Source organism: Salmo salar, chromosome 23 (genome assembly GCF_965601325.2).
Source record: "Salmo salar chromosome 23, fSalSal1, whole genome shotgun sequence".
Classification (NCBI taxonomy): Eukaryota; Metazoa; Chordata; class Actinopteri; order Salmoniformes; family Salmonidae; genus Salmo; species Salmo salar.
Genome location: NC_138313.1, coordinates 41,915,310 through 41,940,223, shown reverse-complemented (window position 1 = coordinate 41,940,223; position 24,914 = coordinate 41,915,310). Strand labels below are relative to the sequence as shown.

At 43.3% G+C, this 24,914-nt stretch overlaps 1 protein-coding gene across 4 annotated transcripts in view; it reads right to left on the bottom strand.

Moving 5' to 3' along the window:
• The window catches only part of LOC106584620 (transcription factor SOX-6), a 184,144-nt gene that overhangs the window by 54,395 nt on the left and 104,835 nt on the right, over positions 1-24,914 (bottom strand). For all 4 annotated transcript variants that reach the window (XM_014170103.3, XM_045706435.2, XM_014170102.3 and 1 more), the window contains 4 exons: positions 22,123-22,212; positions 15,299-15,471; positions 14,153-14,221; positions 3,398-3,521 (listed from right to left, as the gene is read on the bottom strand). In XM_014170103.3, the coding sequence (XP_014025578.1) occupies positions 3,398-3,521; positions 14,153-14,221; positions 15,299-15,471; positions 22,123-22,212 (456 nt within the window). The remainder of the gene's footprint in view (positions 1-3,397; positions 3,522-14,152; positions 14,222-15,298; positions 15,472-22,122; positions 22,213-24,914) is intronic.

Below are 24,914 nucleotides of genomic sequence, written 5' to 3'. Positions count from 1 at the left end.
TTACCTCCCTTATCTTACCTAATTTGCACTCACTGTATGTAGATTTTTTCTTTTTCTACTGTATTATTGACTGTATGATTGTTAATTCCATGTGTAACTCTGTGTTGTTGTCACAGTTGTCACAGTCACAGTTGTAAATGAGAACTTGTTCTCAACTAGCCTACCTGGTTAAATAAAGGTGAAATAAAAAAATAACACTGTTGTGTCCTAAAATATGAAAGACCCCCTATTCCCTATTGTAGTGCACTACTTTTGACCAGAGCCCTCCACTTTAGATTTGTTTTTAAAATATGTGAAGGTTTATTCTTTGTACCTTTAGTTATACTGTAGGTCACAGGAGGTTGGTGGCACCATACTTGGGGAGGATGGGCACGTGGTAATGGCTGGAACGGAATAAGTGGAAATGTATCAACAACATCAAACACATGGTTTTCATGTGTTTGATGCCATTCCATTCACTCCGTTCCAGACATTATTATGAGCCGTCCTCCTCTCAGCAGCCTCCACTGTTATATTTAGGTACATAATTGTACCCTTGCAGTTCATACCTTAAAAGAGCCAATAGTGTACCTTGGGGGACAAGATGGTACAGGTACAAGAGTATACCTTTGGAAAAGGTTCACATTTGTCTTTTTAGGGTACCAACACAGTGACAAAGCAGTTTGTTCCTTTTATGTGGCAAAAAATGTACCTATAAAAAGGTTTTGTGTGTTGTTTAACACTGTAGGGTGTAAAGCCTTATTTGCATATTTCCCAGAGTGCCTTTCAAGTGAATTTTAGAGTTACCATTACCACCCATGACTGTTGCATTAAATGAGTTTCAGTCCTGTAGCCATCACCAACTAATTGCCTAAGTGAATATTGTATCATAGACAAACTCTTTATGACAATACATTACATATATCATAAGGCCATACTTTGACATCCTAGTTAAATCCCAACACAGAGGTCTAAAACTCATGGTTTGCAGGCCACATTGGACAAGTCACATTATGCTGGTTTGCAGAGTGATATGTTATTCCTATTGGAATCCAGTCAGAGTTGAGATATCCAAAAATGTGAACTTTTAATCACCCGCAACCTGCATTTAGAATGACTGCCAAGGTAGGGACACTAGCTAAATGAGACTACCGAAAGCATTGAAACTGGAACAACCATCTACTAACAGAATGGATTAGTTTAGAAAAAGGTATGTATGTTATTTACCTTTGTGTACCATAAGACCAATCAATCAATTTGCATGCAAAAACATACACTGAAACAAACAATTCAAAGAATTGCAATAGAGCATGCTGGGAAATACAATAATGATTGTTTTTGAGAGTGTGATGATTGTACCTTTATATTCAAAAATTGGCAAAAAAATGTACCATTATACTAGATTATCTGCACATATACCCTAAAAGATATCGAACAGTACCATGTGAGGTTATGCAATTAAATTTGGAAGTTTACATACACTTAGGTTGGAGTCATTAAAACTCGTTTTTCAACCACTCCACACATTTCTTGTTAACAAACTATAGTTTTGGCAAGTCGGTTAGTTTGTGCATGACACAAGTAATTTTTCCAACAATGGTTTACTGACAGATTATTTCACTTCTAATTCACTGTATCACAATTCCAGTGGGTCAGAAGTTTACATACACTAAGGTGACTGTGCCTTTAAACAGCTTGGAAAATTCCAGAAAATGATGTCATGGCTTTTGAAGCTTCTGATAGGCTAATTGACATCATTTGAGTCAATTGGAGGTGTACCTGTGGATGTATTTCAAGGCCTACCTTCAAACTCAGTGCTTCTTTGCTTGACATCATGGGAAAATCAAAAGAAATCAGCCAAGACTCCATAAATAAAACTGTAGACCTCCACAAGTCTGGTTCATCCTTGGGAGCAATTTCCAAACACCTGAAGGTACCACGTTCATCTATACAAACAATAGTACGCAAGTATAAACACCATGGACCCCGCAGCCGTCATACCGCTCAGGAAGGAGACGCGTTCTGTCTCCTAGAGATGAACGTACTTTGGTGCGAAAAGTGCAAATCAATCCCAGAACAACAGCAAAGGACCTTGTGAAGATGCTGGAGGAAACAGGTACAAAAGTATCTATTTCCACAGTAAAATGAATCCTGTATTGACATAACCTGAACGGTTGTTCAGCAAGGAAGAAGCCACTGCTCCAAAACCTGCCATAAAAAAAGCCAAACTACGGTTTGCAACTGCACATGGGGACAAAGATTGTACTTTTTGGAGCAATGTCCTCTGGTCTGATGAAACAAAAATAGAACTGTTTGGCCATAATGACCATTGTTATGTTTGGAGGAAAAAGGGGGACGCTTGCAAGCCGAAGAACACCATCCCAACGTGAAGCACGGGAAGGCAGCATCATGTTGTCAGGGTGCTTTGCTGCAGGAGGGACTGCTGCACTTCACAAAATAGATGGCATTATGAGGACGGAAAATGATATGGATATATTGACGCAACATCTCAAGACATCAGTCAGGAAGTTAAAGCTTGGTCACAAATGGGTCTTCCAAATGGACAATGATCCCAAGCATACTTCCAAAGTTGTGGCAAAATGGCTTAAGGACAACAAAGTCAAGGTATTGGAGTGGCCATCACAAAGCCCTGACCTCAATCCTATATAACATTTGTGGGCAGAACTGAAAAAGCGTGTGCGAGCAAGGAGGCCTACAAACCTGATTCAGTTACACCAGCTCTGTCAGGAGGAATGGGTGAACATTCACCCAACTTATTGTGGGAAGCTTGTGGAAAGCTACCCGAAACATTTTACCCAAGTTAAACAATTTAAAGGCAATGCTACCAAATACTAATTGAGTGTATGTAAACTTCTGACCAACTGGGAATGTGATGAAAGAAATAAAAGCTCTACTATTATTCTGACATTTCACATTCTTAAAATAAAGTGGTGATCCTAACTGACCTAAAACAGGGAATTTGTATTAGGATTAAATGTCAGGAATTGTGAAAAACTGCAACTGTATGTACCTCTGAAGGTATATTATGTGTATTTTTGGACCCCTGGGAACAATATTGTACCCTAACCGTACCCTTTTTTTCTGAGCATGTATGGGCCCTGGTCAGAAGTAGTGCACTATAAAGGGATTAGGGTGCCATTTGGTTCACATCCTGAGCTGTTTAGTGTATGAAGTGAACGTGGGGAATCCTGTCAGGACCTCATTTGACACAGCACAGTGACAATAGATATGGAGGCTTCTGCAAGAGAAGCACGATACAGAGAAAGGAAAGAGAGAGAGAGTGAAATACTGCAGAGAGGGAGACAGAGCCAAATCTTTACTTAAACACATTGTAACTCAAATATTTTGTGTGTGTGTGTGTGTGTGTGTGTGTGTGTGTGTGTGTGTGTGTGTGTACCTGGTTTGTAGGACATGTTGTGTGGGAAGAGGAAGCCCTGCTGTGCAGCAGCGGCGGCAGCAGCCAGAGATCGCTGGTCGTGAGGAAACACTGGGATCATCAGAGGAGGCATGTGACCCTGCACCTGAGGGAGACAGAGAGAGTTCAATAGTTGTTATACTTCTACATTTTCTGATGAATATTTCTAAATGTTTTTTTTCTTCTTTTCTGTTTGTTCTTCTGTTTCTAATGAATGATTCTTAGTGTATTTATGTAACACTTCATTTAGATAGTCTATCTGTAGATGCCCTATGGCAGGGTTCCCCAACTGGCGACCAACCGTGATTAAATAAAATAATAAAATATATTATTATTTCCATTAAATCTTTATTGTTGGACATAGAAGACTGTGGTTTTAATTTAGGAAATCTGTTCCCAAGTATATCACCACGCACAATAGAGAGATACGCTGCATTCGGAAAGTATTCAGACCCCTTGACTTTTTACACATTGTTACTTTACAGCCTTATTCTAAAATTGAACTAATAGTTTTTTCCCCTCATCAACCTACATACAATAACCCATAATGACAAAGCAAAAACAGTTCTTTCTTTTTTTGCAAATGTATGAAAAATAAAAACGGAAATATCACATTTACACAAGTATTCAGACCCATTACTCAGTACTTTGTTGAAGCACCTTTGGCAGTCTTCTTGGGTATGACGCTACAAGCTTGGCACACCTGTATTTGGGGAGTTTCTCCCATTCTTCTCTGCAGATGCTCTCAAGCTCTGTCAGGTTGGATGAGGAATGTTGCTGCACAGCTATTTTCAGGTCTCTCCAGAGATGTTCAATTGTGTTCAAGTCTAGGCTCCGGCTGAACCTTCACCCCCACCCTGAGATCCTGAGCACTCTGGAGCAGATCGCTCAATACTTTGCTCCGTTCATCTTTCCTTCGATCCTGGCTGCTCTCCCAGTCTCTGCCGCTGAAAAACATCCACACAGCATGATGCTGCTGCCACCACCCTGCTTCACAGTAGGGATGGTGCCAGGTTTCCTCTAGATGTGACACTGCGCATTCAGTCCAAAGAGTTCAATCTTGATTTCATCAGACCAGAGAATCTTGTTTCTCATGGTCTGAGAGTCTTTAGGTGCCTTTTGGCAAACTCATAGCGGGCTGTCATGTGCCTTTTATTGAGAAGTGGCTTCCGTCTGGCCACTCTACCATAAAGGCCTGATTGGTGGAGTGCTGCAGAGATGGTTGTCCTTCTGGAAGGTTCTCCCATCTCCACAGAGGAATTCTAGAGCTCTGTCAGAGTGACCATCGGGTTCTTGGTCACCTCCCTGACCAAGGCCCTTCTCCCCTGATTGCTCAGTTTGGCCAGGCGGCCAGCTCTAGGAAGAGTCTTGGTGGTTCCAAACTTCTTCCATTTAAGATGGAGGCCACTGTCTTCTTGGGGACCTTCAATGTTGCAGATATTTCTTTTTACCCTTCCCCAGATCTGTGCCGATACACAATCCTGTCTCGGAGCTCTACGGACAATTCCTTCAACCTCATGGCTTGGTTTTTGCTCTGACATGCACTGTCAACTGTGGGACCTTATATAGAGAGGTGTGTGCCTTTCCAAATCATGTCCAATAAATTGAATTTACCACAGGTGGACTCCAATCAAGTTGTAAAAACATCTCAAGGATGATCAAAGGCTCTGAATACTTATGTAAATAAGGTATTTCAGTTTTTTATTTTAATACATTTTCCCAAAATTCGAATACGCTGTTTTCGCTTTGTCATTATGAGGGTATTGTGTGTAGTTTTTCAAGGATTGTAATTTATTTAATCCATTTTAGAATAAGGCTGTAACATAACAAAATGTGGAAAAGTCAAGGGGTCTGAATACTTTCTGAAGGCACAGAATGCAAGGTTTGAAATTATCATGTTTTAGTCAAATGTTATATCTGTTTGGGCTTCTTGCGGTCAATTTGCAGTCTACAAATTATATGTAATGATGTTCCGGCCCCCTGACCATCCGCTCAAGAGAAAATCGTCCCACGGCTGAATATAGTTGATGATCCCTGCTCTACAGACTATCTACTCACCCTAGCCCTAACCATTATCCTAACCCTTATTCTAAACCTAACTGTAACCTTAGCAAGCAGTTGCTTATCAATAGTTTGTTGATAGTATGACCATGTGTAGAACATCTACAGCTGGACTATCCGGACTATCCAAATAAAGTGTGACCTTGAATTGTTCAACATTGTCTTTATTGTCAATACAATAATTATTTATTATGCCAATAAAGCATTTCAATGGAAGAGAGAGAGAGTGAGAGAGAGAGTGAGAGAGAAAGAGAGAGAGAGAAAGAGAGGGAGAGATCAATAGAGAGAGAGAGAGATAATAGAGAGAGATAAATAGAGAGAGAGAGAGATAAATAGAGAGAGAGATAAATAGAGAGAGAGAGAGAGAGAGAGAGAGAGAGAGAGAGAGAGAGAGAGAGAGCGAGATAAATAGAGAGAGAGAGAATTTAGATCAGGGATGTCAAACATACAGTTTAAGTTAAAAAAATATATATATATACTTTAAAATGACTAAAACCTAATTGAAACAGTGTAGAAATTATAATGGACGTACATTTATACAGTTTCTTGACTGTGTCCAGCTCGCTAATAATCACTGAAATTAAAGCTAGACAGTCAGGGAGTATCGAAAATTTCAAAAAGAAAACGATGGAAAGAGGACTATCTTATACAAATGTTTACAGCGAGGAAATAACACATTTTCAGTGCGGCCCTCTGGACCTCGTTGAAGACCGAATGCAGTCCCAGGGGCAAAATTAGATATATATCCTGTGGAACTAACTAACTATCATCACATCAAAACAGCTCTATATATCGTGCTCATATCTTCCAGAGAGATGAGAGAGAGCGGTAAGAGAGTAGACACACATGCGTGTACATGCACACACACACCCACCTACCATGTGTATTGTTTCAACAAAGCCTATATTATTTCATCTGAGCCTGGAAGCTCAGATGCTAAGTAGTGCTAAGTAGTTAAAGCAACGAAGTCTCTCTCTCAAATGAAAGCTGAACCACCGCACCTCGGTCGCTTCCTATTTCCCTCTTTCTTTCTCTGTCTCCCCTCTCTCTTTACTCTCTCTTTTTGACCCCAACTATCCTTATCCTGACTTGTTTACTTATCCTCATCTAGTCATCATAATAAGTGCACTTTGATTATCTGATCTCAACTATTGAACTAAATATTCAGTGGAAAAGAAGGTAACATGGTGGTCTGGTGAGATAGCAGTAGAAGTTGAGACTATGAGGGGAATATGTGTGAGCGCAGTTCAACTGGTTAAATGAGAAGTGTGTCTCCGGAGTGTGAAAGAGCATGGGTAAAGAGGAGCGCAGAGAGGACACACAAAGATCCCAGCCTTCCAGACCGTTGGAGTACCGTAAAATGAATAGCCCAGGAGTTTATTTGCTTAAATTGCTGAACTCAACAGGTGCATATTAGAGACAAGCTTCTATTTGAGCCAGGCGTCTATTTAATGCACACAGCATTTATGTACTTGCATAGTTATTTGTTTAATTCCAGCATTCACTTCCATCAGTCTTCATTTCCTGCACCAATGCATTATCATTTACGCACTGTGTTACGTTTATTTTGTCTTCGTATGCTTCTATAAAATAAAATAAAATAACTTTTCCTTGACAGAATAATTATTCTCTTCTTTAACTGTGCATGTTCGGCGATTGGCCAATTTCTGGGGGTCTCTTCTCCCAAAGTTGTTGACTTGTTGTGCAAGTTAGCTATCAGCAGCTCTCAGCTGTTAGCAGTTTCTTACTGACAATAAAAGTTTCTTACTGGCAATGCTATCATTTTTTTTGTCATTACAGAATTATTTAATGTAACAAATCAAACATTAAACCTCAAACAATTCATGTTAACCTCGTAAACAATTCATTTAGACAGAGCGTTTATTTGAAACGGGTTTATTCTCCAAAATGTGTGCTGTTGCCCTGCTATTAAAAGGGACTGGCGGCTATTTGAAATGTAGCGTTTCATTTAAGTTTTACGCTATGCTTCTTTCAAATACTTTTTCTTATTGCCATCGCCTGGAAAGGGAAAAACATGTTCTCTCATATTTCTACATGTGTGTGTGTGAGAGAGAGAGAGAGAGAGAGAGAGAGGGAGAGACAGAGAGAGAGAGAGAGAGAGAGAGAGAGAGAGAGAGAGATAGTGTGTGTGTGAGAGAGAGTGTGAGTGTTTTTCTAAGAACACAGTCACCATCAGATTCCACTGAACACTTTGAATCGAGATCCTGGAGGTTCTATAAGGTTCACACACACACACACACACACACACACACACACACACACACACACACACACACACACACACACACACACACACACACACACACACACACACACACACACACACACACACACACACACACACACACACACACACACACACACACACAAGGGAGGCCCAGACACACACACACACGGGAGGCCCAGACACACACACACACACGGGAGGCCCAGACACACACACACAAGGGAGGCCCAGACACACACACACACAAGGGAGGCCCAGACACGCACACACACACACACACACACGTCTTGTGACACCACCGAGAGACTAGGGCAAGAATGAAGGGAGAAAAAGAAAAAAAGGTCTGTGTGTCCAAGCGGAGGGGGGGAGAATGCTCCATTCATTGTGAATGCCTCCCCTCCACCAAACACAAAGCACAGGCCTTCTCCTAGAGGAGAGGGATGAATGGACTGGCCTGCTCTCCCCCAGCTCTAAGAAAACGTAGAGCCCCCTTCCCCAACTACCCACCAGACACACACATACACAGACACACAAGCGCATGCACAGATGCATTTAGGCACACACAAGTGTGCACACGGTATTAATGGTCCTACTGTGTAAAGACTGGGGTGTGGTGGGCACAGTAACGGCTGTGGATGAGAGAGAGAGAGAGGGGGGGGCAGAGAGAGAGGGGGACAGAGAGAGACAGAGAGAGACAGAGAGAAAGAGAGAGAAAGAGAGGGAGAGAGAGAGAGAAATGAAGAGAAAGACAGAGGGATAGTGGGAGAAATAGAGAGATTCCTGTCCATTTTTTTCTGGGGCTAGTTTAGCTTGGTAGGCAGAGCTACAGTTTGTATGCTTTCACCCCACAGATTATCATCATTTTTTAAATCATAATACACTAAACCAGTGTTTCCCAATCCTGGTCCTGGGGACCCAAAGGGGCGCACATTTTAGTTTTTTCCCTAGCACTAACACACCTGATTTACATATCCTCTGTCACTGTGTGCATTGACAACAGCATTAGCTCTAGATAAATCCCTTACAAGCCAATTACCATAATGGTTCACACCATTCTTGTCATTTTCCATAGTTGCTGAATTTGTTTCAACATTGCAGTTGGCCCAACGGCTTTACGAGCCATTGTGTCCAGTACTGGTTGCTGAGATGGCATCTATTGGTCATTTGTGTGCACTATTAGGTCTTAACGTGGCTTTAGTGGACTAACAGCACAGCCTTCATCTCACGGCAGCAATTCTTATACTGGCTATTGACAAGAGAGCTCACTTAATTTTACACCTGATTGGTAAGGAGCGACGACATTACCTACTGGATAGAATGGACAAGGTCAGGTTAAAGGGCGGAAAGAGAATAAAACTATTCTACATGAGGAAATAAAATACAAAATACAAGGTGAAGATGAAAATATTTGAAAAGACTGATGAGAGAAGAGAGGGGGTGGATGTTAGAATAGGGAGACGAGGAATAATAAAAAAAAAAAGCTAATTAAAAATATCAAGAAGGGGAACAAAACGCGATGAGAAAAAGCAAGGCGAAGGGAAGAGGAAGAGCAGATACAGGTCTTCCAAGAGGAGGTGAAGAACAAGGGAGGGATGAGGAGTACAAAAAATGGAAAATGGAAGTAAGAGGAGGTAGGTGAAGAACAGAGAGAGGACAGAATGAAGCGATGAAAAGAGGAGGAGTGTGGGTTTGCGGTCATTAATTAGTCTGGTTAGCTTGGCCCGGCCTCTGGGGTTTGGGCCTGCCTTTGTGGCCCTGAGGAAATGTGTGCGTGTGGCTTGTGTGTGTAACCGGGAGGCTGTCGGAAGCTTTCTTTTAACCCTTGGAAGTTCCCTACTGTTTCTACAGAACATTTAAAACCACATGACAGGAAACCGGTGTCACTTTGAACTGGGCACTCCCTCACAATAAAACACAAGACTGACAAACACTCATTACACCCAGAGAAAGAATAACAACATATTCTACGTAAACGGTTGTACTTTTGGATTCATAAAAAGGGAAGAGTTTGGTCATTTCCATTCATCCAAATTGCTATGAATGAAGGACTAACAGTAAATGCCTCTAATCATCTTTAATCTGTTTAACAATTTACTTCTGGGAAGTAAAGATCTGAATGGGGGTACAGAATTGAACACAGGATCATGTTGATGTCATCTGGATGGCCCTGAGGTACAGTACAGGCCAAGTCTGAAGTCTGAATCCCAAATGGCAACCTATTCCCTATGTAGTGCACTACGTTTTCTTTCTTTCTCCAAAGTAGTGCAAACTGTAGGGAATAGGGTGCCATTTGGGACACAAGCCCGGGTATGAACCCCAAACAGTAGCCCTTGGTCAGTCCCTTAGAGCATTGGGCCCAGTAGCCTAGAATAAGTAGGTCTGGAGGTGATAAGTAGTAGCAGACTGGGTGTTCTTGTGCTGCTGCGCTGCCAGTGTGTTTAACCCTTTACACTGGTGGAAATTGGCCTAAAGCGATTAGAATTTTATATTTACTGTACTTTTCGCCACTTTGGTTGATAACAGAATCTGAAAATACTCTGGATACATTCAGTAACATAATAAGAAAATTCACTGACATTTTGGAATAGGTGCAACATAGAAAATAAACTATTACAACAGTTTGAGTGAGAGGTTTAACTGGTGTCTCTTCTGCACAACATCTAGTGTCAAAGTCATTTCAATGCACTTTTATGACTCAAGGAAATGTCCAACTATAAGGTGCTTTTTTGAGCTCTCCTAGCTTTGCCATTGAGGAACTAAAGCAAGTACAATTGTAGGGTTTTTGTTTGGAACACAGCCCATTCAAGTGTGTGTGTTACACAGCAAATTTTCTTCAAAATAAGACAAACATTGTGTTCAAGACAACCCAGAGTATAACATGTGCCGTCTTGTAACTGTACATCAACATAGTGATCATAAAAGTTCATACTGTAAATGGCTTGAGTTTTCTCTTGTTTGCTTGTATGACATCAAAGCGGTATTTATTATAATCCTCAACGTGATTTGGACACAGAGGAACTTGAAGCTCTCACTGCAGCCCCGTCGATGTGGATGGGGGCGTGCTCCCCCATTTCCTGTAGTCCACGATCAGCTCCTTGGTCTTACTGACGTTGAGGGAGAGGTTGTTGTCCTGGCACCACACTGCCATGTCTCTGACCTCCTCCCTGTAGGCTGTCTCATTGTCGTTGGTGATCAGGCCTACCACCGCCGTGTCATTAGCAAACTTAATGATGGTGTTGGAGTTTTGCGTGGCCACGCAGTCGTGGGTGAACAGGGAGTACAGGAGGGGACTAAACACACCCCTGTTGGGCTCCCATGTTGAGGGTCAGTGTGGCGGAGGTGACGTTGCCTACCCTCACCACCTGGGGTCGGCCCGTCAGGAAGTCCAGGATCCAGTTACATAGAGAGGTGTTCAGTCCCAGGTTCCTAAGCTTGGTGACAAACTTGGAGGGGACAATGATGTTGAACGCTGAGCTGTAGTCAATGAAAAGCATTCTCATATAGGAATTCCTCTTATCTAGGTGGGTGAGGGCAGTGTGGAGTGCAATTGAGATTGCGTCATCTATGGATCTGTTGGGGCGGTATGCAAATTGGAGTGGGTCCAGGGTGTCTGGGATGATGGAGTTGATGTGTGCTCAATGACATTGTTCAATGCAATCAAAGTTTACATAGCTCTTTCAAATGACTTAGCATGCTTAAGAGCATTAACAAGGCATTGGGAGGCACTCTGTATGACACACCAGCTTGAAAATACTATTTGAAACTATTTCAAATACTTAATCTGTGCTCGATTGAGCTTGCCTGTAACAATAGAGAAAATAGAGTCTGAAGTCTGAAAAGTGTAAAACCCTGCCCACCTGACACTCCAGGGAGGCTAAAGGAAACGCTCAAAGTATTTGAAAGATTTCAAATAGTATTTGAACCCAGGTCTGCTGTATGCCGATTATGTTTGCACTTCTTGACAGCTGCAGACGTGCCAACACCAAACTTCTCTCAACAACATTAAAACACACCGTAAGGCAGTGAGATCATAGAGACTAGTATTTTTACTGTCTCACACACACACACCCTGCCTCCCCCTGAGGCCCGGTCCTAATGAACTCAGATCTGTGGTTTATTAAAAGCAGAGGGGGGCATTGTAAAAGAAAGCCTTGTTAAAAGCACAACACCTCCAGAGCGCCAGAGAACAAGGGGCCCTTGCTCACTGCCTTCCCCAGCCACGACTCTCTGGGTCAGGGTCTTTACATCCAGTCAGCACCAGTGGTGAAGACGGATCAGTTGGAAAAGTTAGTTTTGTGAAGAGGGAGAATGAGAGAAAACTCTGCAACAGTTTACGATAGCAGAAACAAGAATGAAAGAGACAAGCGGGGGATATTCGTAGGTGAGTGTGAAAGAGTGTGAGAAATGGAGTGGCGGGGGGGAAGTAGCAAGAGGAAAATAGATGGCCAGTATGATTGAGCGAACTATAGGAGTATACGTGTGGAGAAAGGAAGGAGATGGTGTTGATAAATAGAAGAGGTAATAGAGAGAAGCTGATAGTAGGGATACAATAGTGTATTGATCAAGACATGATCAATGACCCAGCAAATGAAGCCCCTATAAACAGGTAAATTACAGGGATCAGTGTGTGTGTGTGTGGACATTTGTGAGTGCTTTCTTGATCACTGACGATGATGAGACAGACTATAGGGAAGAGATCCGTGGCCTGGCAGTGTGGTGCCAGGACAACAACCTCTCCCTCAACATCAGTGAGACAAAGGAGCTGATCATGGACTACAGGAAACTGAGGGCCGAGCACGCCCCCATCCACATCGATGGGGCTATAGAGCGGGTCGAGAGCTTCAAGTTCTTCAGTGTCCACATCACTAAGGAATTAACTAAGGAGTGTCCGCCATGAGAGTGGAAGGTTGTGAGTTCCATCCCTGGCAGAGACATACCAAAGACTATAAAAATGGGACCAGGCACTCAGCATTAAGGAGATAGATTGGAGGTAAGGCCCTGCGATAGACTAGCGTCCTGTCCAGGGGGGGTACTCAAGCTGACTCACACTACAGAAACAGGAGATAGGCTCCTCCTCCATTCCGGCTCACACAAGGCAAGGCTACTTACTTATACACCAACACAGTCGCGATGTAGGCACGACAACGCCCCTTTCTCCTCAGGAGGCTGAAAAGATTTGGCATGGTCCCACAGACCCTTAACCTCTTGGGGCTAGGTGGGACGCTAGCGTGCCACCCGTGGTGCACTCCATCAACAGCAGGTGCATTTCAAGAGCGGCAAATTTGAATCCAAATAAATGTCAAAATTCAAATTTTTCAAAAATACAACTATGTTACACCATTTGAAAGATAAACATCTCCTTAATCTAACCACGTTTTACGATTTCAAAAAGGTTTTACGGCGAAAGCATAAATTTAGAGTATGTTAGGACAGTACATTTACAAGAGTTGTGTGTAATGTTTTGTCAAGTCAAAGACAGGGTCACCAAAACCATAAAACCAGCTAAAATGATACACTAACCTTTTACAATCTCCATCAGATGACACTCCTAGGACATTATGTTAGACAATGCATGCATTTTTAGTTCTATCAAGTTCATATTTATATACAAAAACAGCGTTTTACTATGGCATTGATGTTGAGGAAAGTGATATAGTTGCACCATTGAGGTCATCTAGACTGGCTGTTTCACCGCTTGGTATGGAAACTGCTTGGCATCTGACCTCAAGGCGCTACAGAGGGTAGTGCATAAGGCCCAGTACATCACTGGGGCCAAGCTCCCTGCCATCCAGGACTTCTATACCAGGTGGTGTCAGAGGAAGGCCCTAAAAATTGTCAGACTCCAGCCACCCTAGTCATAGACTGTTCTCTCTGCTACCGCACGGCAAGTGGTACCGATGCACCAAGTCTGGAACCAACAACACCCTGAACAGCTTCTTCCCCCAAGTCATAAGACTGCTAAATGGACAGCTAAATAGCTAACCAAATAGCTACTTGGACTATCTGCATTGTCCCCTTTTGCACTAACTCTAATGACTCATCACATAGGCTGCTGCTACTATTTATTATCTATCCTGTTGCCTAGTCACTTTACCCCTACCTATATGTACATATATACCTCAATTACCTCGTACCCCTGCACATTGACTCAGTACTGGTACCCTGTGTATAAGCAAGTTATTGTTACTCATTGTGTGTTTATTCCTCGTGTTATTATTTTTGTATTATTTCCAAAAAATGTCTCTCTGCATTGTTGGGATGTCCCTTAAGTCAGCATCTCACTGTTCACACCGGTTGTTTACGAAGCATGTGACAAATACTGTTTGATTTGATTGATACACGTGTGTGTGCATGTGGACGTGTGTGTGGATGAACACATGACTAAGATAAGAGAGAATGAATAGGTACAGTGAGTAGTCAGCACTGACCTGTATCTGCTGTTGGAGAACGTTGATCTTGTGCTGCTGCTGCATGAGCTGCTGCTGTTGCCTCGCAATCTGAGAGGGCAGGAGTGAGAAAAGAATGAGACATGAATGAGAAAAGGAGACGTGAGATGTTGAGGAGACAAAGACAAACCACAGAACAAAGGGAATGCCATGCAAACATTCTTTAAAGTTTGAGTTTTGAGTTTGAACATAGCAAGCTAAGGATACAAGAGCGACAGAACAGAGCGAGAAAAGAATGAGACAAGAACAAGACATTATAAAATAAGAGAACGACCAAAGACAAGATGACGTGAAAGAATAGAGAACAAAGAGATGACGTGAAAGAAGGGAATTTGAGCTTAAACAAATATTTATTTTTCACATTTAAGGTGATAGAACAGAGAGAGCAGCAACAGGAGGGAAAAGAGAAAATCAGGGGAAAGGGCTGAGACTGGGGGAGTCAAAAATGAGACAAAGATGTATATATTGGGAGACGAGAGTGAACATAGTGGATATGTAACACTGGCAGTAGCACGTGTTCAAGAGACGCTATCGACAGTGAGATTGACATGTTTACGACTGACTGGCACAAGCCTGACTCCCCCTCGGCTCCCTGTCAACAGGGGCAATGACTGACAGCTAGAATTGCCCAACCACACAAGGTCAAACTCCCAAAGGTGGAGTGTTTACTCCAGCTACTCAGTGAGAAATAAATAGAATACAAACTGCTGGCCCATTTTTTATATTTATTTTGATGTATTTAATTACAGGCTGTTCATTGCGGGACGTCGCCCACCCAAACATGTGTCAGGATTCATTTAGGCATGCCTTCTCAGTGGCGTCAATATAGGTCATTATCCCATCATGTCTGAACAGCTAAACAGCAGGCTAATATTGGAATGTGTCCGTCTATTGCTCATGCTCACTTTTCTTTTGTGATGTGATGGAATGTGTTGTCTCATAATAGGGTGATGGGAATAAAGAACTTGTCCAAACATAATTTGTCAACACACATGTTTAGACTCGACTCATCACACACACACACACACACACACACACACACACACACACACACACACACACACACACACACACACACACACACACACACACACACACACACACACACACACACACACACACACACACCTGGTCCTGCTGCTGGCGGGCCAGCTCCATTTGCTGCCTCTGTTTCTCCATCTGTGACGCAGCCATCTTCTTCTGCTCGTCGTGGGCCGCCAGGAGCTGCTCCCGCAGGCTGATAAGTTGGCCGATCATGGTGGACAGCTGCCGCTCCTTCTCCTCCAAACTCTCTGGGGTACCTGACGGAGCGAAAAAGTGAGAGCAAGAGAGAGAGCAAGAGCGAGCGAGAGAGAGCGAGAGTGGGGGGAGAAGGAGGGAGGGGAAAGAGAGAGAGAGGTGGGGAGGAGAAAGAGAGAGGGGGAGGATGGAGAGAGAGAGAAGGGGGTAGAAAGAGAGAGGATGGAGAGAGAGGATGGAGAGAGAGAGGGGATGAGACAGAAGAAAGGAGGGTGAGAAAGAGAGGGCAGGGGAGAAACAGAGAAAGAGAGAGGGGGAAACAGAAAGAGAGAGAGGGGAGAAACAGAGAGAGAGAGAGAGAGGAGAAAGAGAGAGAGAGAGAGAAACAGAAAGAGAGGAGAGAGAGAGAGAGAGAGAGAGGAGAGAGAGGAGAGACAGAGAGAGAGAGAGAGGAGAAACAGAGAGAGAGAGAGAGGAGAAACGAGAGAGAGAGAGAGAGAGAGGAGCGAGACACGGAGGAGGGGGGAGAGAGAGGAGAATAAAATAAAGAGAGAAAGTGGTATGAAAGAGAGAGAGAGGGGAGGAGAAAGAGCGAGAAAACATACATCCATGACTCACCTCACATAAGTGAGATATGAATGTATACATGATCATTTTCTATCTTCTATATTCCATTCAAGGTCTCCCATCTCTGAACTGTGCCACTTGTGTTGCCGTGACCTCTCCTTCCTATAGTTGGTATAGAAAAGGACTGGGGTGGACTGTATCTTAGACTAGGTAAAAGAGTGATATTAGTGCATCTGTAGGGATGCATCCCAAATGACACCTTATTCCCTACATAGTGCACTACTTTCGACCAGGGCCCCATAGGGCTCTGGACAATTATAGTACACTATATAAGGTACAGGATGCCATTTGGCATGCATCCAGATCTGGTTAACAATGGTTCAGTTTTCCATTCCATTGATCCATTCTCCACTGCATGTAAAGAGTAATACATTTCCCATCATTTCCCATCACTCCAATTCACATACCATCCTAACAGATCCACAGATGACGTAATCTCTATTGCACTCCACACTGCCCTTTCCCACCTGGACAAAAGGAACACCTACGTGAGAATGTTGTTCATTGACTACAGCTCAGTGTTCAACACCATTGTGCCCTCCAAGCTCATCACTAAGCTAACGACCATGGGAATAAACACATCCGTCTGAACTGGATCCTGGACTTCCTGACGGGCCACCCACAAGTAGTGTGGTTCGGCGCCAACACATCCATCATGCTGACCCTAAACACGGGGGCCCCTCAGGGGTGCGTGCTTCGTCCCCTCCTGTACTCACTGTTCACCTACAACTGCGTGGCCATGCACGACCCCAACACCCTCATTACATTTGCAGACAACACAAAGGTTATAAGCTCGATCACCGGCGACAATGAGACAGCCTACAGCCTACAGAAAATGGAGGATCGAGCACGCCCCCATCCACATCGAAGGGGCCGTTGTGGAACGGGTCGAGAGCTTCAAGTTTATCGGTGTCCATATCACTAAGGAACTATCATGGTCCACACATATCAACACAGTGGTGAAGAGGGCACAACAATGGCTCTTCCCCCTCAGGAGGCTGAAAAGATTTGGCATGGGCCCTTAGATCTGTCAAAATGTTCTACAGCTGCACCATTGAGAGCATCTTGACTGACTGCATCACCGCTTGGTATGGAAACTGCTTGAACAGGTTATTTTATGCTAGTGGTTTATTAATTTGGGATTTATCGTATCCCACAACTCCCAGACTATGTTTGGAATAATTCTTTATTTTACAGAATATGTCAACTTTTGTACTATGCGGAATAGTAGATTGATATAGGCTAGTCCTTTGGCTGTTCGTTGGGCCTACTCATCTTGTTGGCTGACAAAAAGTAAATGCGGACAGTTCTTCCAATATCTTCAATATGCGCCTCGGAATTGGATAAGGACGCGTGCGGTTGCATCCCCGATGTGTCCGTCTTCACTTGTAGCCTGTGAGAAAGACCCGATCACATGACGGAGAGCCATGTGAGTGAGAGGTGGGTGCTTCGGCATGCAGCCGGGAGAAGGGAATTGTAATTATTATAGTCAGCCCAAGGGCACAACGACCACTAGCCTCAAAAGACATGGATTTTTTTTAAGGGGCATTATGGCCACACAAAGGGGATGCAGCCAGGAAATTGTGAAATTGTGAATGAAAGACTGATGAAGTGTGTAAAGCCTGCGCAAAAAACAAAGCAGAGCTCATGCCTTTCATGGGACTTTTTTCAAATCAGAGTCGCATCATCTAGCTTTCGAATGTATTAAAAATCTAAAGATATAGCATCACAACTAAAGTTACATAAATAACTCTAAATTAAGCATATAGAAGTACCTTTTTCTTTGTTAACCGCTCAACACAAAATAGCCACATGAGCGCACTCCCTCAAATCGATTGGAGAAAATATCCTTTCTATTTCATTCAGCTTTGTTCAATTGTATTCTTCATACTATAAAACAATATAAAATAATGCCACAGAATTCTACACAAATCTTGTCTGCTAAATTAACTAGTGTAGCCCACAGCCATATTGCAAAGCCAGATAAGGGCCTTACAAGGACAACTCAGAGTATGCTATTCTGTTCTTCTGAAATAGACTACATTTTCTTCACATCATATTTATTTAGACTAGTCTAAACTGGTCACGTCCGGTTGTGGCACAGCCCGGGAACAAACCCGGATCTGTATTAACACCTCTAGCACTGCTTGTGATGCAGTACCTTAGACCAATGAGCCACCCGGGAGGCCCTAAAAGTGTTTGTTCATTAACGGTCAATTACTGTGAGACCTGCGGTTATTTGCTTGACAATCACCAGCTGACAAAATGTCATGACCACCACAGCCCTAGGTCCGACCCGGTACTAGATGGGTGTACCTAATAAACTGTCCACTCACCTATGTAGACCACCTTCAATTGATGATAGATAGTCAATTAACCTCAACTGCTTCTATATATTAGGCTCGTTCCTTCCCTAAACCTTTATCAATAAAAAAAACTAAACGGCAGAGATTCAAACCCAAGAGTGGTTCACTAACGTTACCAGACACTCTATTAAACAGGTTTTCTCAGGCGGGAGGAAAAATCTGGGAGAACATTGTAAGATTCGTCAAGACTAAAGATAACTGTGAATGAACAAATATGTTGATAGTGTTGTGTGTGATTCACAGCAAAACAGTCCTATATCTATCCATCTATCTCTCTCAGTGGTTAGTCCCTGTTCCATGTCGAGCATTAAGAAGTGAGCCGGCCGTTTGAATTGAATCACAGTGTTTTGGAGTGAGGACACAGCTGGTGGAACAGAGTGCTCTGTGTGTAAGAGAGAGAGAGTGAGAGAGGGAGAGAGAGACGGAGAGAGAGAGAGAGAGAGAGAGAGAGAGAGAGAGAGCGCAACAGAGACGGAGAGAGAGCGCGAGACGGAGACGTGAGAGAGAGAGCGAGACGGAGAGTCGGAGAGAGAGAGCGAGACAAAAAGAGAGACGTAGAGAAAATGAATATGAGAGAGGGAGACAGCTCCAGCTGCTTAAGTATGAGAGTTGAAGTGAGGAGGCTCAATGTCAATCCTGTTCCAAATTGTGTTTCTGTGTATTTTTTACGTTGTCTGCAGAGGAAATGCTGCCATTTCTAAGTGGGCAATCTAAATGGCACTTTCAGAGCGCCGCTAAGAAGGAGCAGATTGATGAGGAAAGAGAGGGTTGGATTCAGAAAGCTCATCATGGTTGAATCCCAAATGGCACCCTATTGCCCATATAGTGCACTACTATTGTCCAGGACCTATAGGGCTCTGTTCATAAGTAGTGCACAATGTAGGGAATAGGGTGCCATTTGGGACGCAACCATAATGTTATCTCCCTCAATCAAACTTTTCCTCCTAGCGGCTAGAGTGGTGGGGCAGTAACCAAAGAAATCTGTCGATGTGGCCTTGAGCAAGGTACGTAACCCTAATTTGCTATCCAGGGGCGCCGTACTACTATGGCTGACCCTGTAAAACAAAACATTTCACTGCATTCTTGGATGATTTTGCAGCAGGATATCAGTTATTATTTATCTTTTTTTATTGTTTTATCAGATATAATAAGCCTGTGCCCGTGTTACTCAGACACTGAGGAGGACTGAAGTATGGTGAAATAAAGAGGGAACTGTTTCAAATCAAATAATTCCCATCCACTGTGTGCATGTGTGTGTCAGTGGAGGCTGGTGGGAGGAGCTATAGGAGGACGCGCTCATTGTAATAGCTGGAATGGAATAAATGGAATGGTATCAAACATTTGGTTTCCACATGTTTGACTGTTCCATTGATTCCATTCCAGCCATTACAATGAGCGTGTCCTCCTATAGCTCCTCCCACCAGCCTCCACTGGGGTGTGCGTTCGTGCATGCCCACGGTGGGTATGGGTAGGAGGTAAAGACAGTCATCTCTGAAAGTCAGCTTTCATACAATATACAGCCTCACGGCCAATCCTGCAAGCATGTATAGAATTGTATAGATGTTAACCACACTAAAGCACTTGTTGATTCATCATTCAACACGCTGTGGGTCTTAATGCGTTTAAGCCTCTTAGTTTGCATGCTAATGAAGCAGTAGACCTTGTGCCTCGCCAACTAACGAATGAGGCTTTTTCTCTCTCTCTCTCTGTGTGTGTGTGTGTAAAAGCATAATTGATATGATATTCAAGTTTTCAATCCTTAAACTAGATCCAGCTAAAACATGCATGTGTGCGATTCTATGTAACCCTCCTCCACCTGTGTCTATTCACAAGCTAGTCCCAATGGGAGTTTGAATTGAATACAACACACTGAAATCAGTTAGCTTTCCTAACTACAAATTTGGATTTGCTTACTTTGCACATAAGAGCATTTACCTGACCTCATGTACAGTATAGGCTTGTCTAAGTTACTGCTGAGGAATACATGCATTAGAATGGACTGCTTTTTCATACATACATTTAATCAAAGTTATAATTCCAACCTGGACATGAAAATAATGCTTACATAAGTATTCAGACCCTTTACTCAGTACTTTGTTGAAGTACCTTTGGCAGCGATTTCAGCCTTGAGTTTTCTTGGGTATGACGCTACAAGCTTGGCACACCTTTATTTGGGAAGTTTCTTCCATTCTTCTCTGCAGATTCTCTCAAGCTCTGTCAGGTTGGATGGGGAGCGTCACTGCACAGCTATTTTCAGGTCTCTCCAGAGATGTTTGATCAGGTTCAAGTCCCGGCTCTGGCTGGGCCACTCAAGGACATTCAGAGACTTCTCCATTTTTACATTTTAGTAGACGCTCTTATTCAGAGCGACTTACAGTAGTGAATGCATACATTTAATATATTTGTTGCATACATTTCATACAATTTTTTTTCCATACTGGTCCCCCGTGGGAATCGAACCCACAACCCTGGCGTTGCAAACACCATGCTCTACCAACTGAGCCACACGGGACCACATGCCTGTGTGCGGGACAAAGACTTGTCCCAAAGCCACTCCTGTGTTGTCTTGGCTGTGTGTTTAGGGTCGTTGTCCTGTTGGAAGGTGAACATACACCCCAGTCTGAGGTCCTGAGAGCTCTGGAGCAGGTTTTCATCAAGGATATCTCTATACTTTGCTCCGTTCATCTTTCCTTCGATCAGGACTAGTCTCCCAGGCTCTGCCGCTGAAAAACATCCCCACAGCATGATGTTGCCACCACCCCGCTTCACCATAGGGATGGTGCCAGGTTTCCTCTAGACGTGACGCTTGGCATTCAGGCCAAAGAGTTCAATCTTGGTTTCATCAGACCAGAGAATCTTGTTTCTCATGGTCTAAGAGTCCGTTAGGTGCCTTTTGGCAAACTTCAAGTGGGCTGTTGTGCCTTTTACTGAGGAGTGGCTTCCGTCTGGCCACTCAATCATAAAAGCCTGATTGGTGGAGTGCTGCAGAGATGGTTGTCCTTCTGGAAGGTTCTCCTAACTCCACAGAGGAATTCTAGAGCTCTGTCAGAGTGACCATCGGGTTCTTGGTCAACTCCCTGACCAAGGCCCTTCTCCCTCGATTGCTCAGTTTGGCCAGGTGAACAGGTGTACATTTAAGATGGAGGCCACTGTGTTATTGGGGACATTCAGTGCTGCAGAAATGTTTTCCTACCCTTCCCCAGACCTGTGCCGATACACAATCCTGTCTCAGAGCTCTACGGACAATTCCTTCGACCTCATGGCTTGGTTTTTGCTCTGACATGCACTGTCAACTGTGGGACCTTATATAGACAGGTTTGTGCCTTTCCAAATCATGTCCAATCAATTGAATTTACCACAGGTGGACGCCAATCAAGTTGTACAAACATCTCAAGGATGATCAATGGAAACAGGATGCACCTGAGCTCAATTTCGAGTCTCATAGCAAAGGGTCTGAACACTTATGTAAATAAGGTCTGTTGTTTAGTTTTTTTTGTAAATTAGCTAACATTTCAAAAAAACTGTTTTTGCTTCGTCATTATGGGGCATTATGTGTAGATTGATGAGGTTGTTTTTTATTTAATATATTCTATAATAAGGCTGTAACGTACATTTTTGGGGAAAAAGTCAAGGGGTCTGAATACTTTCCAAATGCAGTGTAACTACAAGAGAGTGGGGGATATCCCGTGAATAACAGCCATCTTTGATGCAAAGTCTCACCTTTGACCTCTCCTAGGAGCTTGCTGGCATTCAGTCTGTCCATCCTGTCTTTCCAGTCCTTAGACAGAAGTCTCTCCATACAGGACGACTCTACAGGAGGAGAGAGGAGGAGAGGAACACACAAGATAGTATCCTGGTTCTGTCAATCAAGGTACATGTTATTGGCTAAGCAGAATGCGATGGAAACCACTCCACTAAATCTCTCAATGGGTCTCTTTAGAGTCTCTGAATATTATGTTCAGCATTCATCTCTATGCCCCCAGTGTGTATGAGAGAGAGAGAGAGAGATATCGGAGACGTCAAGCAGTCAAGACGGCATTCTTCTCTTCCAGTATGGAAACCCCCCAAAGGGATTTTCTAGATAAAAAATGGTTAAGTGGACAATGGCTCATCTGTGGGACTCGATCCTAACAAACGGACAAGTATTCATAAGCACATGGGCATTTGAATGGCTTAATTTTTTTGTTTAAGAGGTTTGGGCATAGGATATTGTGGTCATGAGGCTCTCAAAAGGGGGAATACAACTAACTTGGTGTGTGTCCCAAATGGCACCCTATTCCCTATGTAGTGCACTACTTTTGACCAGGACCCTATGGGAATAGGGTGCCATTTGAGACACAAGTTATTCAGCCCCATTAAAGCCTAGCATGTTAACACTGGATTATGATTATTGTAAATAAGTTCATGCTGTGCGGAATCACATGGGATGAACACGAACAATGGTCAATTAAAGGGAGGCAATGTATGCATTCCCAATAGCACCCTATACCTTATGTAGTGCACTACTTTTAACCAAAGTAGTGCACTACTTTTAACCAAAGTAATGCACTACATTTAACCAAAGTAATGCACTATGTATGAGATGCAGCCCATAAGAAACAGAATGTAAATGCTTACAAAAGAGGCAAACTTCAAAACATATTTCAAATTCCAAAAGGCCTTTCCCACCCTGTGTACTCAAAACATGGAAGTCCAATTCCTAATAACAAGATGCAATTTTGCCATCAAAATCCCCTGTAATATGTTGATAATTTGTCTTCTCAACCTGAAAGGACGCCTAGCTTGACATGTACTGTATATATTTGGTAGACTATTTACAACCAAGGGAAGAGTGTCTTTCTCCCACTATGAGAGCTAAACATACAGTCTGTTAGGCCTCGCATAAAACACAATTAGAGGGAGGATTTATAGACGCACTTAGGGAAGAAAATACAACCTGTAACTCTACTCTACGTCTGTGCTTTGGCGCAGTACAAGGGAAACGTGCGTGTCTGTGTGTGCGTGTGCGTGTGCATGTATGTGTGTGGGGGGTTTATATGATTTATACCCCCCCACACTGATGAACATCTGAAGAGAAAAGGAGGAAGAAGGGAGAGCGAGACACAGGAGGATGGAGAGGAGAAGAGAGGAGTAAATGAGGATGAGAGGAGAAGAGAGGAGTAAATGAGGATGAGAGGAGAAGAGAGGAGAGGAGTAAATGAGGATGGAGAGGAGAAGAGAGGAGTAAATGAGGATGGAGAGGAGAAGAGAGGAGTAAATGAGGATGAGAGGAGAAGAGAGGAGTAAATGAGGATGGAGAGGAGAAGAGAGGAGTAAATGAGGATGAGAGGAGAAGAGAGGAGTAAATGAGGATGAGAGGAGAAGAGAGGAGTAAATGAGGATGAGAGAAGAAGAGAGGAGTAAATGAGGATGAGAGGAGAAGAGAGGAGTAAATGAGGATGGAGAGGAGAAGAGAGGAGTAAATGAGGATGAGAGGAGAAGAGAGGAGTAAATGAGGATGGAGAGGAGAAGAGAGGAGTAAATGAGGATGGAGAGTTGAAGAGAGGAGTAAATGAGAATGAGAGGAGAAGAGAGGAGTAAATGAGGATGAGAGGAGAAGAGAGGAGTAAATGAGGATGAGAGGAGAAGAGAGGAGTAAATGAGGATGGAGAGGAGAAGAGAGGAGTAAATGAGGATGAGAGGAGAAAAGAGGAGTAAATGAGGATGGAGAGGAGAAGAGAGGAGTAAATGAGGATGAGAGGAGAAGAGAGGAGTAAATGAGGATGGAGAGGAGAAGAGAGGAGTAAATGAGGATGGAGAGTTGAAGAGAGGAGTAAATGAGAATGAGAGGAGAAGAGAGGAGTAAATGAGGATGAGAGGAGAAGAGAGGAGTAAATGAGGATGAGAGGAGAAGAGAGGAGTAAATGAGGATGGAGAGGAGAAGAGAGGAGTAAATGAGGATGGAGAGGAGAAGAGAGGAGTAAATGAGGATGGAGAGGAGAAGAGAGGAGTAAATGAGGATGAGAGGAGAAGAGAGGAGTAAATGAGGATGAGAGGAGAAGAGAGGAGTAAATGAGGATGGAGAGGAGAAGAGAGGAGTAAATGAGGATGGAGAGGAGAAGAGAGGAGTAAATGAGGATGGAGAGGAGAAGAGAGGAGTAAATGAGGATGAGAGGAGAAGAGAGGAGTAAATGAGGATGAGAGGAGAAGAGAGGAGTAAATGAGGATGAGAGAAGAAGAGAGGAGTAAATGAGGATGAGAGGAGAAGAGAGGAGTAAATGAGGATGGAGAGGAGAAGAGAGGAGTAAATGAGGATGAGAGGAGAAGAGAGGAGTAAATGAGGATGGAGAGGAGAAGAGAGGAGTAAATGAGGATGGAGAGTTGAAGAGAGGAGTAAATGAGAATGAGAGGAGAAGAGAGGAGTAAATGAGGATGAGAGGAGAAGAGAGGAGTAAATGAGGATGAGAGGAGAAGAGAGGAGTAAATGAGGATGGAGAGGAGAAGAGAGGAGTAAATGAGGATGAGAGGAGAAG